The sequence below is a fragment of the Coregonus clupeaformis genome, unplaced genomic scaffold (genome assembly GCF_020615455.1).
Source record: "Coregonus clupeaformis isolate EN_2021a unplaced genomic scaffold, ASM2061545v1 scaf1423, whole genome shotgun sequence".
Classification (NCBI taxonomy): Eukaryota; Metazoa; Chordata; class Actinopteri; order Salmoniformes; family Salmonidae; genus Coregonus; species Coregonus clupeaformis.
Window position 1 is genome coordinate 59,493 of NW_025534877.1, and position 17,385 is coordinate 76,877.

General features: G+C 42.5%; 1 protein-coding gene across 1 annotated transcript in view; it reads right to left on the bottom strand.

Moving 5' to 3' along the window:
• The window catches only part of LOC123486999 (zinc finger protein ZFPM2-like), a 48,651-nt gene that overhangs the window by 10,727 nt on the left and 20,539 nt on the right, over positions 1–17,385 (bottom strand). Inside the window, exons 2-3 of the mRNA XM_045218184.1 lie at positions 10,855–11,037; positions 9,045–9,287 (exon numbers count right to left, since the gene is read on the bottom strand). Of these exons, the coding sequence (XP_045074119.1) occupies positions 9,045–9,287; positions 10,855–11,037 (426 nt within the window). The remainder of the gene's footprint in view (positions 1–9,044; positions 9,288–10,854; positions 11,038–17,385) is intronic.

Here is a 17,385-nt window from a genome sequence, read left to right on the forward strand (position 1 = left end):
AGCGACATCATTGATGTACACAGAGAAAAGAGTCGGCCCAAGAATTGAACCCTGTCGCACCCCCATAGAGTGCCACATCTGGGCTAGACAATCTGGACCCTTTACTTTCTAAAATTAGCAGCCGAAAATGTCGCAACCCCTATTACTAGCCTGTTCAACCTCTCTTTCGTAACGTCTGAGATCCCCAGAGATTGGAAAGCTACCGCGGTCATCCCCCCTCTTCAAATGGGGGTGACACTCTAGATCCAAACTGTTACAGACTTATATCCAGCCTGTCCTGCCTTTGAAAGTTTTTGAAAGCCAAGTTAACAAACAGATCACCGACCATTTCGAATCCCACGTACCTTCTCCGCTATGCAATCCGGTTTCGAGCTGGTCATGGGTGCACCTCAGCCACGCTCAAGGTCCTAAACGATATTATAACTGCGATCGATAATAGACAGTACTGTGCAGCCGTCTTCATCGACCTGGCCAAGGCTTTCGACTCTGTCAATCACCGCATTCTTATTGGCAGACTAAATAGCCTTGGTTTCTCAAATGACTCCCTCGCCTGGTTCACCAACTACTTCTCAGATAGAGTTCAATGTGTCAAATCGGAGGGCCTGTTGTCTGGACCTATGTCAGTCTCTATGGGGGTGCCACAGGGTTCAATTCTCGGGCCGACTCTTTTCTCTGTGTATATCAATGATGTCGCTCTTGCTGCTGGTGACTCTCAGATCCACCTCTACGCAGATGACACCATTTTGTATACATCTGACCCTTCATTGGACACTTTGTTAACAAACCTCCAAACGAGCTTCAATGCCATACAACACTCCTTCCATAGCCTCCAACTGCTCTTAAACACTAGTAAAACTAAATGCATGCTCTTCAATCGAACGCTGCTGGCACCCGCCCACCCGACTAGAATCACTACTCTCGGCGGGTCTGACCTAGAGTATGTGGACAACTACAAATACCTAGGTGTCTGGTTAGACTGTAAACTATCCTTCCAGACTCACATTAAGCATCTCCAATCCAAAGTTAAATCTAGAATCGGCTGCCTATTTCGCAACAAAGCCTCCTTCACTCATGCTGCCAAACATGCCCTCGTAAAACTGACTATCCTACCGATCCTTGACTTCGGCGATGTCATTTACAAAATAGCCTCCAACACTCTACTCAGCAAATTGGATGTAGTCTATCACAGTGCCATCCGTTTTGTCACCAAAGCCCCATATACTACCCACCACTGTGACCTGTACACTCTTGTTGGCTGGTCCTCACTACATATTCGTCGCCAAACCCACTGGCTCCAGGTCATCTATAAATCACTGCTAGGCAAATCCCCGCCTTATCTTAGCTCATTGGTCACCATAGCAACACCCACCCGTAGTATGCACTCCAGCAGGTATTTCTCACTGGTCATCCCCAAAGCCAACACCTCCTTTGGCCGCCATTCGTTCCAGTTCTCTGCTGCCAATGACTGGAACGATCTGCAAAATCTCTGAAGCTGGAGACTCTTATCTCCCCTCACTAAATTTAAGCATCAGTTGTCAGAGCACCTTACCGATCACTGCACCTGTACACAGCCCATTTTAAATTAGCCCACCCAACTACCTCATCCCCCATATTGTTATTTATTTTGCTCATTTGCACCCCAGTATCTCTATTTGCACATCATCTCTTGCACATCTATCATTCCAGTGTTAATACTAAATTGTAATTATTTTGCACTATGGCCTATTTATTGCCTTACCTCCATAACTTGCTACATTTGCACACACTGTATATATATTTTATGTTTTATTTTTGATTATTTGTTCTGTTTACCCCATACATTACATTTACATTTACATTTTAGTCATTTAGCAGACGCTCTTATCCAGAGCGACATACCGTTAGTGAGTGCATACATTATTATTATTTTCTCACATATGTAACTCTGTGTTGTTGTTTTTAATCGCACTGCTTTGCTTTATCTTGGCCAGGTCACAGTTGTAAATGAGAACTTGTTCTCAACTGGCTTACCTGGTTAAATAAAGGTGAAAAAAATAAATACATGTAAACTGAACGATTTAGCAGGTTGCTTCGTTGAAATTAACAGACTAATTTATTCAACATGAATAGCTTGGTGATTTCGAGGTAAGAAGTGCTTGTGTTTTCCAATAGCCTGCTGGAATAGGCTACTGAGGATGGAGGTCGTCATTTCAATCACTTAATTAAATATTAATAATATGTATATGAACTGAATATGCTTGTCAACATCAGCCAGTGTTTATTTTAGATCTTTGAAAACCTTTAGCCTAATCTGACTGACTGTTACAGTCAATCTAATGCGTTCTAACAACTGATCGGCAATTGCGTAGAGCTTTGATAACTTCCAATTTAATTAACCTAACATGGCCATTAATAATTGCATAATAACACAAGGCTATAACATACACTGAAGTTATAGGCTATTTATTAACTTTGTTTTCCAGCTCCAGGTAGGCTACACAAGTGGAACAAATGGATTTGCAATGACTCCAGTAATATAGTAATTTCAATTTATATATTTATTTATTGTATCAAATGGTAGCCTACAGTAGCCTACAATGGCATAACAATTAATAGGCTACTTGATGGCCAACAGATGCAAATGTATCATTCTCTACATTTAATGTTAGATTCATTGAGGACTTTTCCCCATAACAGAAGCATGTGAGGGAGTTCCATAACTTCCATTTCAAATTTCCACTTGCGCATAATGACAAGTTAAATAACCTACCTACAATGGTAAAAAGTTGTCATAACGTGCTCTTTCTCCTCTCCCTCACGTGACTCAGCCAATAGTGGACTAAGCTGCATGCTGCAGCGCTCTCTCAACACACACCCCTCTGGCTCTCCCCACTCACTCCGCAACAGCCTGCCTCATTGCCTGATAGTCAGCAGCAGCAGGTCACAGTGAAATCATTTTATTCTTAGAAGTAGCCCAAAAACCCATCACATTTTCACCTGCGACAACATTTTCAAAGTAGCCCAATTTTGCGGGGAAATGCAGACATGGCAACCCTGGACATAGGCGGATGCAGTGGATTGAGATGCATTCAATGCAAAAATAGATACAGTGGGGAAAAAAAGTATTTAGTCAGCCACCAATTGTGCAAGTTCTCCCACTTAAAAAGATGAGAGAGGCCTGTAATTTTCATCATAGGTACACGTCAACTATGACAGACAAAATGAGGGAAAAAAATCCTGAAAATCACATTGTAGGATTTTTTATGAATTTATTTGCAAATTATGGTGGAAAATAAGTATTTGGTCAATAACAAAAGTTTCTCAATACTTTGTTATATACCCTTTGTTGGCAATGACACAGGTCAAACGTTTTCTGTAAGTCTTCACAAGGTTTTCACACACTGTTGCTGGTATTTTGGCCCATTCCTCCATGCAGATCTCCTCTAGAGCAGTGATGTTTTGGGGCTGTCGCTGGGCAACACGGACTTTCAACTCCCTCCAAAGATTTTCTATGGGGTTGAGATCTGGAGACTGGCTAAGCCACTCCAGGACCTTGAAATGCTTCTTACGAAGCCACTCCTTTGTTGCCCGGGCGGTGTGTTTGGGATCATTGTCATGCTGAAAGACCCAGCCACGTTTCATCTTCAATGCCCTTGCTGATGGAAGGAGGTTTTCACTCAAAATCACATGATACATGGCCCCATTCATTCTTTCCTTTACACGGATCAGTCGTCCTGGTCCCTTTGCAGAAAAAACAGCCCCAAAGCATGATGTTTCCACCCCCATGCTTCACAGTAGGTATGGTGTTCTTTGGATGCAACTCAGCATTCTTTGTCCTCCAAACACGACAAGATCTATTTTGGTTTCATCTGACCATATGACATATGACATTCTCCCAATCCTCTTCTGGATCATCCAAATGCACTCTAGCAAACTTCAGACGGGCCTGGACATGTACTGGCTTAAGCAGGGGGACACGTCTGGCACTGCAGGATTTGAGTCCCTGGCGGCGTAGTGTGTTACTGATGGTAGGCTTTGTTACTTTGGTCCCAGCTCTCTGCAGGTCATTCACTAGGTCCCCCCGTGTGGTTCTGGGATTTTTGCTCACCGTTCTTGTGATCATTTTGACCCCACGGGGTGAGATCTTGCGTGGAGCCCCAGATCGAGGGAGATTATCAGTGGTCTTGTATGTCTTCCATTTCCTAATAATTGCTCCCACAGTTGATTTCTTCAAACCAAGCTGCTTACCTATTGCAGATTCAGTCTTCCCAGCCTGGTGCAGGTCTACAATTTTGTTTCTGGTGTCCTTTGACAGCTCTTTGGTCTTGGCCATAGTGGAGTTTGGAGTGTGACTGTTTGAGGTTGTGGACAGGTGTCTTTTATACTGATAACAAGTTCAAACAGGTGCCATTAATACAGGTAACGAGTGGAGGACAGAGGAGCCTCTTAAAGAAGAAGTTACAGGTCTGTGAGAGCCAGAAATCTTGCTTGTTTGTAGGTGACCAAATACTTATTTTCCACCATAATTTGCAAATAAATTCATAAAAAATCCTACAATGTGATTTTCTGGAGAAAAAAATTCTCAATTTGTCTGTCATAGTTGACGTGTACCTATGATGAAAATTACAGGCCTCTCTCATCTTTTTAAGTGGGAGAACTTGCACAATTGGTGGCTGACTAAATACATTTTTTTCCCCACTGTATCTCTAGCTTAAACTGACAGATTTTGATGAGGATGTTTTTATAATGCTAGTTGTATTTCTGCGGGGGCAGGGACATCGACCTTAGGGGGTTTAACCCTCCCGTTGTCCTAGGGTCAAAATGTCCCGCCACTGTGTTGAACCAACTTTATTTAATTTTTATATTTTTTGGATCATTTGTGAGAAGGAGGCAGTGATACTTTCTTTAAAGTCTCACTGCCTCCTTCTCACAAATGATCCCAAAAATATAAAAATTAAATAAAGTTGGTTCAACACAGTGGCGGGTCATTTTGACCCTAGGACAACGGGAGGGTTTTAATATGGGCCTTGGTCATAATAACTAGCTGACACTAGTAGGATTGTATCGCCCTCTCTCGGCTCTCTCATGTGCTCTTAACAATTTATCTGAATTACTATCTAAGTATGGTAAATCTGAACTATGAATTATGGGAGATATTAATATTGATTGGAGGATGCCAGTGTCAGATACGCTGAAAGATACAGTATTTGCTCTGAGATAAACCTATCTCAGCTGATATCTTGTCACTGTATCTCTGTGCATTCAAATTACCATCGATAAAATGCAATTGTGTTGGTTGTCCGTAGCTTATGCCTGCCCATACCATAACCCCACCACCACCATGGGGCACTCTGTTCACAACGTTGACATCAGCAAACTGCTTGCCCCCACGACGCCACGTCTGTGGTTGTGAGGCCGGTTGGACATACTGCCAAATTCTCTACAACGACGTTGGAGGCGCTTTATGGTGGCGAAATGAACATTAAATTATCGGGCAACAGCTCTGGTGGACATTCCTGCAGTCAGCATGCCAAATGCACACTCCCTCAAAACTTGAGCATCTGTGGCATTGTGTTGTGTGACAAAACTGCACAATTTGGAGTGGCCTTTTATTATCCCCAGCACAAGGTGCACCTGTATAATGATCATGATGTTTAATCAGCTTCTTGATATGCCAGACCTGTCAAGTGGATGGATTATCATGGCAAAGTATACATTTGTGCACACAATTTGAGAGAAATAAGCTTTTTGTGCATATGAAACATTTCTGGGATATTTTATTTCAGCTCATGAAACATTGTACCAACACTTTACATGTTGCGTTTATATGTATAATGTATAATATAGTCTATATTCGGATGATAGACTACATGACCAAAAGTATGTGGACACCTGCTCGTCAAACATCATTCCAAAATGATGGGCATTAATATGGAGTTGGTCCTCTCTTTGTTACTATAACAGCCTCCTCTCTTCTGGGGAGGCTGTTATAAGATTTGGCTTTCCACTAGATGTTGGAACATTGCTGTGGGGACTTGCTTCCATTCAGCCACAAGAGCCTTAGTGAGGTCAGGCACCGATGTTGGGCGATTGAATTCCAATTCATCCGAAAGGTGTTCGATGGGGTTGAGGTCAGGGATCTGTATAGGCCAGTCAAGTTCTTCCACACCGATCTCAACAAACCATTTCTGTATGGACCTCACTTTGTGCACAGGGGCATTGTCGTGCTGAAACAGGAAAGGGCCTTCCCCAAACTGTTGCCACAAAGTTGGAAACACAGAATAATCTAGAATATCATTGTATGCAGTAGCGTTAAGATTTCCCTAAGGGGCCTAGCCTGAACCATGAAAAACAGCCCCAGACCATTATTCCTCCTCCACCAAACTTTATAGTTGGCACTATGCATTGGGGCTGGTAGCGTTCTCCTGGCATCCGCCAAACCCAGATTCGTCCGTCGGACTGCCAGATGATGAAGTGTGATTCATCACTCCAGAGAACGCGTTTTCACTGCTCCAGCGTCCAATGGCGGCAAGCTTTACACCACTCCAGCCAATGCTTGGCATTGTGCATGGTGATCTTAAGCTTGTGTGAGGCTGCTCGGCCATGGAAAGCCATTTCATGAAGCTCCCGATGAACAGTTCTAGTTGCTTCCAGAGGCAGTTTGGAACTCGGTAGTGAGTGTTGCAACCAAGGACAGACCACTTCGCGGCAGAGCTATTGTTGCTCCTAGACGTTTCCACTTCACAATAACAGTACTTACAGTTGACCGGGGCAGCTCTAGCAGGGCAGACATTTTACGAATTGACTTGTTGGAAAGGTGGCATCCTATGACGGTGCCACATTGAAAGTCACTGAGTTCTTCAGTAAGGCCATTCTACTGCCAATGTTTGTCTATTGCATGGCTGTGTGCTCGATTTTATACACCTGTCAGCAATGGGTGTGGCTGAAATAGCCAAATCCACTAATTTGAAGGGGTGTCCACATACGTTTGTATATATGGTGTACTACTATGTATACAACTGCTGACCTGGCTGTGACAAGGCTACAGTCCGATTTTGCAGCTGTACAGGAAGCCCTTACTGACTTAAAACTCATGGTTAATACGAGTAAAACTAAATGCATGCTGTTTTCAAGTTCTCGTAAGATTGTCTCAGATGGATTACATCTTCACTCATCGGATGGTTCTATAATCGAAGAAGTCCCTTCATACAAACACCTTGGTATTTGAATTGACAGTGATTTAACGTTCAAAAAGAATACAAATGAGCTTGTTAAGAAGCTAAGATTTAAAGTGGGCTTTTTTTTATAGAAACAGATATTGCCTCTCTCTAGTCAGCAGGAAGCAGATTGTGCAGTCAAACTTTCTATCTGTTATTGATTATGGCGATACTATTTATCAAAGTGCAGCTGCCACTTCATAGCACCCTTCGTTTTCTCAAAGGAGACTGCATTCTTTACCAAAAGGTTGGCTGGCCCTCTTTAAAGTCACATAGATCACATCATTATGCTATTTTTGTTTACAAAGCACTGCTCCATAAGCTTCCGACTTACCTAACATCACTGTTAAGATTTAAAACTACAAGTTGGTTAACTTTGGCGACTCCTTTTGTGTCTACAGAGGTAGGTAAATCGGCCTTTAATTCCCTTTGCACCCTATGTATTATTATAAAAAAAAAAAAAAAAAAAAAAAATGTATTCATAATTTTTTTTTTTTGGGGGGGTGGATCAGCTTAATATTGCAGATAGATTGTATCTTCTATCAATGTAATTGTCTGCATCACTTCCAATCCCCCATGTTTTTTATATATATACTCCCCTTTATTACTTTTCAACCCCGCCATCCTTTCCCTACTTGGAGTAAATTAGTGAACAACAATGCCCAGGCCTCTACTTCCGATCTATACTTACTATCTACACCTTATGGACAGAGTTAATATTACTATAATTCCATTATATATATATATATATATATATATATATATATATATATATATAATTATTATTTTTTTGGCTCCTGAACTTCTTCTACTCTCAACCTCTCAGATCATTTTCATGATGTCCATCCAGTTTGCTTCTATATGTCATATCTTTCTAACTGTGCTCTTTCCCAAAAGCTCCCAACATACAACCTATATACTTATTATGGACACAGTATGCTTACATTATTAGCTATCTTTGTTATTATTTGTTGTTATTTGTTATTAGTCCCATCCTTCAACTTTATTCAATACCTCCCATCTATCTCTTAACACCATCCATATAGGATTTCTATTTGCCATATATATTTCAACCGTACTGTGATGTTTTACAAAAGTTCTGAACCTTTCTATTCTCATTGCTTCTACAGATTGTGAATTAAAAATAAACATTTTTGTTAAAAGTATTATTATATTATTGATTGATTGACTATGACTTTTCAGATCACCCAGTAATGCTATCTGCAAGGTTAGCTCCAGGTAAATATTGCAATCCTTTAACCATTCCTGGACCTGTGTCCAAAAACAAGCTACAAATGGACAGAACCAAAACAAATGATCTAATGATTCTGTCTCTTCACAGCAAAATCTGCAGAGCTGGGAAGATTGTATCCCCCATATAAATAACACCCTATGTTTGGAATAATCTCCAAAAGACGTTTCGATTGGAAGTCCCTAAGACAATTCAGACAGCTGACAGAGGATTTTTATAATGAAGGATGTGTTTGTTTTAATTGACTGTGTTTTGTAGCTTAATGTGTATTTCATGTGTCTATATTTATGTTTATCTATACTTGCCTGTTGTATGTGCTTGTTTTTGTACTGTGCAGGGCTCATTTGTAAAATAGGAGGAACAGACACAGTTCTTGCCCAGCAACAGAGATTGATTGTTTATCCTAGAAATACAAGGAGGTGATTCCGCCTAATCGGAAGGTATAAATATATGTTTGTGTGATTTGTATGAGTGCTTTTGCAGCTGCAACGCCCAGTGTGGTGAATAAATCTAGTTTGAGCGTCTTTTGGTGGCCGACTGGATTTGTACCAGAATTTAGAACCTAACAATGTCAACATATTCTCCTCTCTGCTCACCATTGTGGGTGTTCAAGTGCATCTCCAAGGCCTGCTGTGCTGGTCCAGTTATATTGCAGTGTGGGTAGGGGCCAGGGCCTATGTTGGGCATGTGATGGGGACCAGTCTTCCTGTCTAACTGCTCTGCCTTCATGTCTGAGACTGAGTCCCTCAGTCTCCCGCTGCAATAGTACATCAGATGAGCCTGCAGGTTCCTCTCACTGCGGTACCATATCCCACACGCCTTACACGGGAAGATGTCCTCTGCAGAAAGACAGAGATGAATACAGAGATGAAGTGAGTTCACCCACTTAGGCCTACCATTTAGAGTGCTTTGAGCACTGGAAAAGCATGATAAATCTGACCAATCATGATGAATTCACACACATAGACATTAGAATCACATTTCACTGTACTTAGTCTAATCTCTAAAAATCAGGCTTTATTTATATCTAGTGGAAGGAGAGGGGGTTGGGCCTGGATTAACAGAAGCATCAATGCTGTCTCTTGGGTGAGGAAAGCGTAGGTTAACTTTCATTTTTCACCAGGGCTGGAATAGACTGTCAAACAGTGATGACCTGAACGCAACAGACCTTAATCAGAGTAAATGGGCTGTTATTTGATGTGGGTGCTGTCTATGTGGGTGAAGAGTAAATACTTCATTTCAACACAAACTGAAGGTCAAGGAGAACCCCTAGGCTATTATCCCTGCCAAACAGACTAATCTAAGCTGAAATAGCTAATTGAGGATTGTCACAAATTCAGCCGAGGCTGCCCCTCCTCCTTGCTCGGGCAGGTTTCGCTGTTCGTCGTCACCAGCTTACTAGCCACTACCACACCATTTATCATCACTCCATTTGTCTTGTTTTGTCTTGTCTTGTCAATCACACACACCTTTCAGCGTTCAACAACAAACAACATACGTCGCGCTCAGACGACGTGTCATTCGCACGCACAAACACAAAAATACACAAACCTACGTACACACACACACCTACGAATGCATGCATACACACACACACGCCTACACACACAAACACACACAACTATGCATGGATGGACGCATACCCACACGCACGCACAAACACACACCAATACAGACGTGAAGAGGGCACAACAACACCTCTTCCCCCTCAGGAGGCTGAAAAGATTTGGCATGGGCCCTCAGATCCTCAAAAAGTTATACAGCTGCACTATTGAGAGCATATTGACTGGCTGCATCACTGCTTGGTATGGCAACTGCTTGGCATCTGACCACATGGCGCAACAGAGGGTACAGCCCAGAACATCACTGGGGCCGAGCTCACTGCAATCCAGGACCTCCATACCAGGCGGTGCCAGAGGAAGGCCCTTAAAATTGTAAAAGACTCCAACCACCCAAGTCATAGACTGTTCTTTCTGCTACCGCATGGCAATCGGTACCGATGCATCAAGTCTGGAACCAACAGGACCCTGAACAGGCCCCAAGCCATAATACTGCTAAATTGTTTGTTAAATAGTTACCATATAGCTACCCAGACTATCTGCATGGACCCTTTTTGCACTAACTTTTTTGTCTCATCACATACACTGCTGCTACTGTTTATTATCTGACACTTTATTCCTAGTTATATGTACATACCTACCTCAATTACCTCGTACCCCTGCACATCGACTCTGTACTGGTATATATATTTTCTTTCTCTCTGCATTGTTGGGAAGGGCCCGTAAGCATTTCACTGTTAGTCTACACCTGTTGTTTACCTAGCATGTTACAAATATTTTTGTTGTTGTTGATTTTATTTTATTTTACACACATTTCATAGTCTCCTAGGCTTTAAGTTGTACTTACTATTGACTATAGCGTTGGGAAGTATGGATGCCATGTTGGCCTGTTGGGGCAATAGTTGGATGGAGTCCAGCAATCTGGCCGGGTACATTCCCTCAGCGAGACCTGCATGGCTGACCACAGCAAACGCAGCTAGCTCCTCTCCTTCCATGATAGGTTTGGTTGTAGTGCACCAAAGTTGTCCACCTGTGAAAAAAAACATGGTGGGAATTCAGCACTTCAATTCTAAATATGTGTTCTTCTTTGTAGTAATCAGGTAGACACTGTGTACGGATACTGTCTGAATATCAGTTAAAATGTGTATTGTAGAAAAAACACACTATGCCTGCAACAATACAGCAATGTTGTGTATGATGTATCATAAAGTATATGGTATGCTCTCTGCTTCAGTTAGCACACTGTACAATTGCTTAGGGCTTAGACTACATGATTTATAGGTCATATTCAGATACATTAGATTGAAAATGAATTAAATGAATTCTCTCTGTGCAAGTCAAACATGAGTAAAACCCATGTAGTCCACTTCACCGCATTCAATATACATCCTAGAACGAACACTTTTCATATGAAAGTCCTGGATAATGAAATTCTAGAAGCCTTGGCATAGAACATTCCACAGGAGTCCAGAGAACAAACTAATTAGGCAGAAGAACAAGAAAGGAGGGCTTTGGAGCCGTGATAACATTTATCTCTCTCCCAATGACAGCCTCTCCGTCTTTTAATATGACTATTTACAAAAGTCTGGCTGCCGAGATAACGAGCCAACCATGATACTCTGGAGCTAAACACTAGAGGAAAGAGACAGGGTACTGACAGACCAGCTGGACAATGCTTCTGCTGGATTCTAGTACCTTTCCATTTGGAGATGTGCACGGCAAACACACAAAACAATCATACGCATGTGAATGGAGCTAGTATGATTGATTTCAGCTGAAGCCAGAGCCTTATGTTGAGAATATAAGGCTCTGACAATTGCTATTTCAACATTACGTGTACACGTTCACCCATTACATGTAATGTGATGTATTTACATAACCTTCAAATTATAATTGCAGGTGATTTCTTAGCAAGGTACTACATTTTGAAATATACTGTTTATAGTACCAAGTAAGAATTCAAATACAATTGTGCCAATCACTTCTCAAAGCAAAGCAGCAACAGCAGCAATAAAGGTTTATAAAGGATGAAATTGGCCTGAGGAGGAGGGAATCAAAATGTTGTTTTTGTGTAAACAGCAAAAGTCTTTAATAGTCTGCTACAAAATGTGCAGTCAAGCGCGTCAGCTGTGGTACTATGCCATCTGTCCACACACACTCACACGCACATGCACACACACACACACACACACACACACACACACACACACACACACACACACACACAGCAGAAAGGCTATTCAAAGTTCACAATTAATTAGGTTGGAATTGAACCCTGAATCAGATGCTACAGTTAAATAACAGTTACTTTTCTCTGATCATAGAGCTATGCCAATGGTATTTAACTTATTACTAGTGGCCACTAATTTTCTCAACTTCGTCCCTCTCCTTGCCCCATTCTGGGCTCGAACCAGGGACCCTCTGAATACATCGATACTGTCAACCACGAAGCATCGATACCTATCACTCCACAAAACCCACAGCCCTTGTGGAGCAAGGGAAACAACTACTTCAAGGTCGTAGAGCCGGTGATGTCACCGATTTAACGCTACTTCTTGAAGTGGCGCCGGAAAAGATGGCTGCCGTTTTACAGCCCTCTAACCAATTTTACTATTATGTGTGTTTTTTCGCGTTATTTGTAATTTATTCTGTACATAATGTTTCTGCCACCGTCTCTTATGACCAAAAAGAGCTTCTGGATATCAGGACAGCGATTACTCACCTCGTATTGGACAAAGATTTTTTCTTCAACGAGCCGGACGCGAAGGATATCCTACAGACACCCGACAAGGCCAAAATCCCCGTCATTCGCATGAGAAAGAGACAGAGATATCGTGGACATATGTCGGGGTGCATTGTAAGGATCCGACAGCGAGCGAGTAAACTGCCTCTTCCATCAATCCTATTAGCCAATGTTCAATCATTTGAGAACAAATTGGACGACCTAAGATTACGCTTATCCTACCAACGGGACATTAAAAACTGTAATATCTTATGTTTCACCGAGTTGTGGCTGAACGACAACATGGACAACATACAGCTGACGGGATATACACTACATCGGAAGGATAGAATGGCTGACTCCGGTAAGACAAGGGGTGGCGGTCTGTGTATATTTGTAAACAACAGCTGGTGCACAAAATCAAATACTAAGGAAGTCTCGAGGTTTTGCTCGCCTGAGGTAGAGTATCTCATGATAAGCTGTAGACCACACTATTTACCAAGAGACTTTTCATCTATATTTTTCGTAGCTGTTTATCTACCACCACAAACCGATGCTGGCATTAAGATTGCACTCAATGAGCTGTTTAAGGCCATAAGTAAACAGGAAAACGCTCATCCAGAGGCAGCGCTCCTAGTGGCCGGGGACTTTAATGCAGGGAAACTTAAATCCGTTCTACCTAATTTCTACCAGCATGTTAAATGTGCAACCAGAGGAAAAAAAACTCTAGACCAACTTTACTCCACACACAGAGATGCATACAAAACTCTCCCTCGCCCTCCATTTGGCAAATCTGACCATAACTCTATCCTCCTGATTCCTGCTAATAAGCAAAAACTAAAGCAGGAAGCACCAGTGACTCAGTTAATAAAAAAGTGGTCAGATGATCCAGATGCTAAGCTACAGGACTGTTTTGCTAGCACAGACTGGAATATGTTCCGGGATTCTTTAGATAGCATTGAGGAGTACACCACATCAGTCACTGGCTTCATCAATAAGTGCATCGATGACGTCGTCCCCACAGTGACCGTACGTACATACCCCAACCAGAAGCCATGGATTACAGGCAACATCCACACTGAGCTAAAGGGTAGAGCTGCCGCTTTCAAGGAGCGGGACTCTAACCCGTACTACACCGGCTCTGACACTCGTCGGATGTGACAGGGCTTGAAAACTATTACAGACTACAAAAGGAAGCACAGCCGCGAGCTGCCCAGTGACACAAGCCTACCAGACGAGCTAAATCACTTCTATGCTCGCTTCGAGGCAAGCAACACTGAAGCATGCATGAGAGCATCAGCTGTTCCGGATGACTATGTGATCACGCTCTCCATAGCAGATGTGAATAAGACTTTTAAGCAGGTCAACATTCACAAGGCCGCAGGGCCAGACGGATTACCAGGAAGTGTACTCCGAGCATGTGCTGACCAACAGGCAAGTGTCTTCACTGACATTTTCAACATGTCCCTGACTGGGTCTGTAATACCAACATGTTTCAAGCAGACCAGCATAGTCCCTGTGCCCAAGGACACTAAGATAACCTGCCTAAATGACTACCGACCCATAGCACTCACCTCTGTAGCCATGAAGGGCTTTGAAAGGCTGGTCATGGCTCACATCAACACCATTATCCCAGAAACCCTAGACCCACGATTTGCATACCGCCCCAACAGATCCACAGATGATGCAATCTCTATTGCACTCCACACTGCCCTTTCCACCTGGACAAGAGGAACACCTACGTGAGAATGCTGTTCATTGAGTACAGCTCAGCGTTCAACACCATAGTGCCCTCAATGCTCATCACTAAGCTAAGGATCCTGGGACTAAACACCTCCCTCTGCAACTGGATCCTGGACTTCCTGACGGGCCGCCCCCAGGTGGTAAGGGTAGGTAACAACACATCTGCCACGCTGATCCTCAACACGGGGGCCCCTCAGGGGTGCGTGCTCAGTCCCCTCCTGTACTCCATGTTCACCAATGGCCAGGCACAACTCCAACACCATCATTAAGTTTTCTGACGACACAACAGCGGTAGGCCTGATCACCGACAACGATGAGACAGCCTACAGTGAGGGAAAAAAGTATTTTATCCCCTGCTGATGTTGTATGTTTGCCCACTGACAAAATAAATGATCAGTCTATAATTTTAATGATAGGTTTATTTGAACAGTGAGAGACAGAATAACAACAAAAAAATCCAGAAAAACGCATATCAAAAATGTTATAAATTGATTTGCATTTTAATGAGGGAAATAAGTATTTGACCCCTCTGCAAAACATGACTTAGTACTTGGTGGCAAAACCCTTTCACCCAGTTCTCCTCTGAATCATTCAGATGTTCATTGGAAAACTTCAGACGGGCATGTATATGTGCTTTCTTGAGCAGGGGGACCTTGCGGGCACTGCAGGATTTCAGTCCTTCACGGCGTAGTGTGTTACCTGTATAAAAGACACCTGGGAGCCAGAAATCTTTCTGATTGAGAGGGGGTCAAATACTTATTTCCCTCATTAAAATGCTAATCAATTTATAACATTTTTTACATGCGTTTTTCTGGATTTTTGTTGTTGTTATTCTGTCTCTCACTGTTCAAATAAACCTACCATTAAAATTATAGACTGATCATTTCTTTGTCAGTGGGCAAACGTACAAAATCAGCAGGGGATCAAATACTTTTTTCCCTCACTGTATATATGTACAGTATATATGTGTGTGTGTGTGTTTGTATGTGTGTGTATATATATATATATATATATATATATATATATATATATATATATATATATACACAGTGGGGAGAACAAGTATTTGATACACTGCCGATTTTGCAGGTTTTCCTACTTACAAAGCATGTAGAGGTCTGTAATTTTATCATAGGTACACTTCAACTGTGAGAGACGGAATCTAAAACAAAGATCCAGAAAATCACATTGTATGATTTTTAAGTAATGCATTTGCATTTTATTGCATGACATAAGTATTTAATCACCTACCAACCAGTACGAATTCCGTCTCTCACAGACCTGTTAGTTTTTCTTTAAGAAGCCCTCCTGTTCTCCACTCATTACCTGTATTAACTGCACCTGTTTGAACTCGTTACCTGTATAAAAGACACCTGTCCACACACTCAATCAAACAGACTCCAACCTCTCCACAATGGCCAAGACCAGAGAGCTGTGTAAGGACATCAGGGATAAAATTGTAGACCTGCACAAGGCTGGGATGGGCTACAGGACAATAGGCAAGCAGCTTGGTGAGAAGGCAACAACTGTTGGCGCAATTATTAGAAAACGGAAGAAGTTCAAGATGACGGTCAATCACCCTCGGTCTGGGGCTCCATGCAAGATCTCACCTCGTGGGGCATCAATGATCATGAGGAAGGTGAGGATCAGCCCAGAACTACACGGCAGGACCTGGTCAATGACCTGAAGAGAGCTGGGACCACAGTCTCAAAGAAAACCATTAGTAACACACTACGCCGTCATGGATTAAAATCCTGCAGCGCACGCAAAGGTCCCCTGCTCAAGCCAGCGCATGTCCAGGCCCGTCTGAAGTTTGCCAATGACCATCTGGATGATCCAGAGGAGGAATGGGAGAAGGTCATGTGGTCTGATAAGACAAAAATAGAGCTTTTTGGTCTAAACTCCACTCGCCGTGTTTGGAGGAAGAAGATGAATGAGTACAACCCCAAGAACACCATCCCAACCGTGAAGCATGGAGGTGGAAACATCATTCTTTGGGGATGCTTTTCTGCAAAGGGGACAGGACGACTGCACCGTATTGAGGGGAGGATGGATGGGGCCATGTATCGCGAGATCTTGGCCAACAACCTCCTCAGTAAGAGCATTGAAGATGGGTCGTGGCTGGGTCTTCCAGCATGACAACGACCCGAAACACACAGCCAGGGCAACTAAGGAGTGGCTCCGTAAGAAGCATCTCAAGGTCCTGGTGTGGCCTTCCCAGTCTCCAGACCTGAACCCAATAGAAAACCTTTGGAGGGAGCTGAAAATCCGTATTGCCCAGCGACAGCCCCGAAACCTGAAGGATCTGGAGAAGGTCTGTATGGAGGAGGAGGCCAAAATCCCTGCTGCAGTGTGTGCAAACCTGGTCAAGACCTACAGGAAACGTATGATCTCTGTAATTGCAAACAAAGGTTTCTGTACCAAATATTAAGTTCTGCTTTTCTGGTGTATCAAATACTTATGTCATGCAATAAAATGCAAATTAATTACTTAAAAATCATACAATGTGATTGTCTGGATTTTTGTTTTAGATTCCGTCTCTCACAGTTGAAGTGTACCTATGATAAAAATGACAGACCTCTACATGCTTTGTAAGTAGGAAAACCTGCAAAATCGGCAGTGTATCAAATACTTGTTCTCCCCACTGTATATATGCGATGAAAAAAAACATATGGGGGATTGGAAGTGATGCAGACAATTACATTGATGGAAGTTACAATCTATCTGAAATATTAAAGCTGATCTACCCCTAAAAAAAATAAAAAATAAAAATACAAAAAAGCATTTCACTGTAATACCTGTTGTATTCGGCGCATGTGGAATATAACATTTGATTTGATGTGACTAGCCCACACCGCTAACTAGCTAGCCATTTCACATCGGCAACACTCACCCCCCTTTGACCTCCTCCTT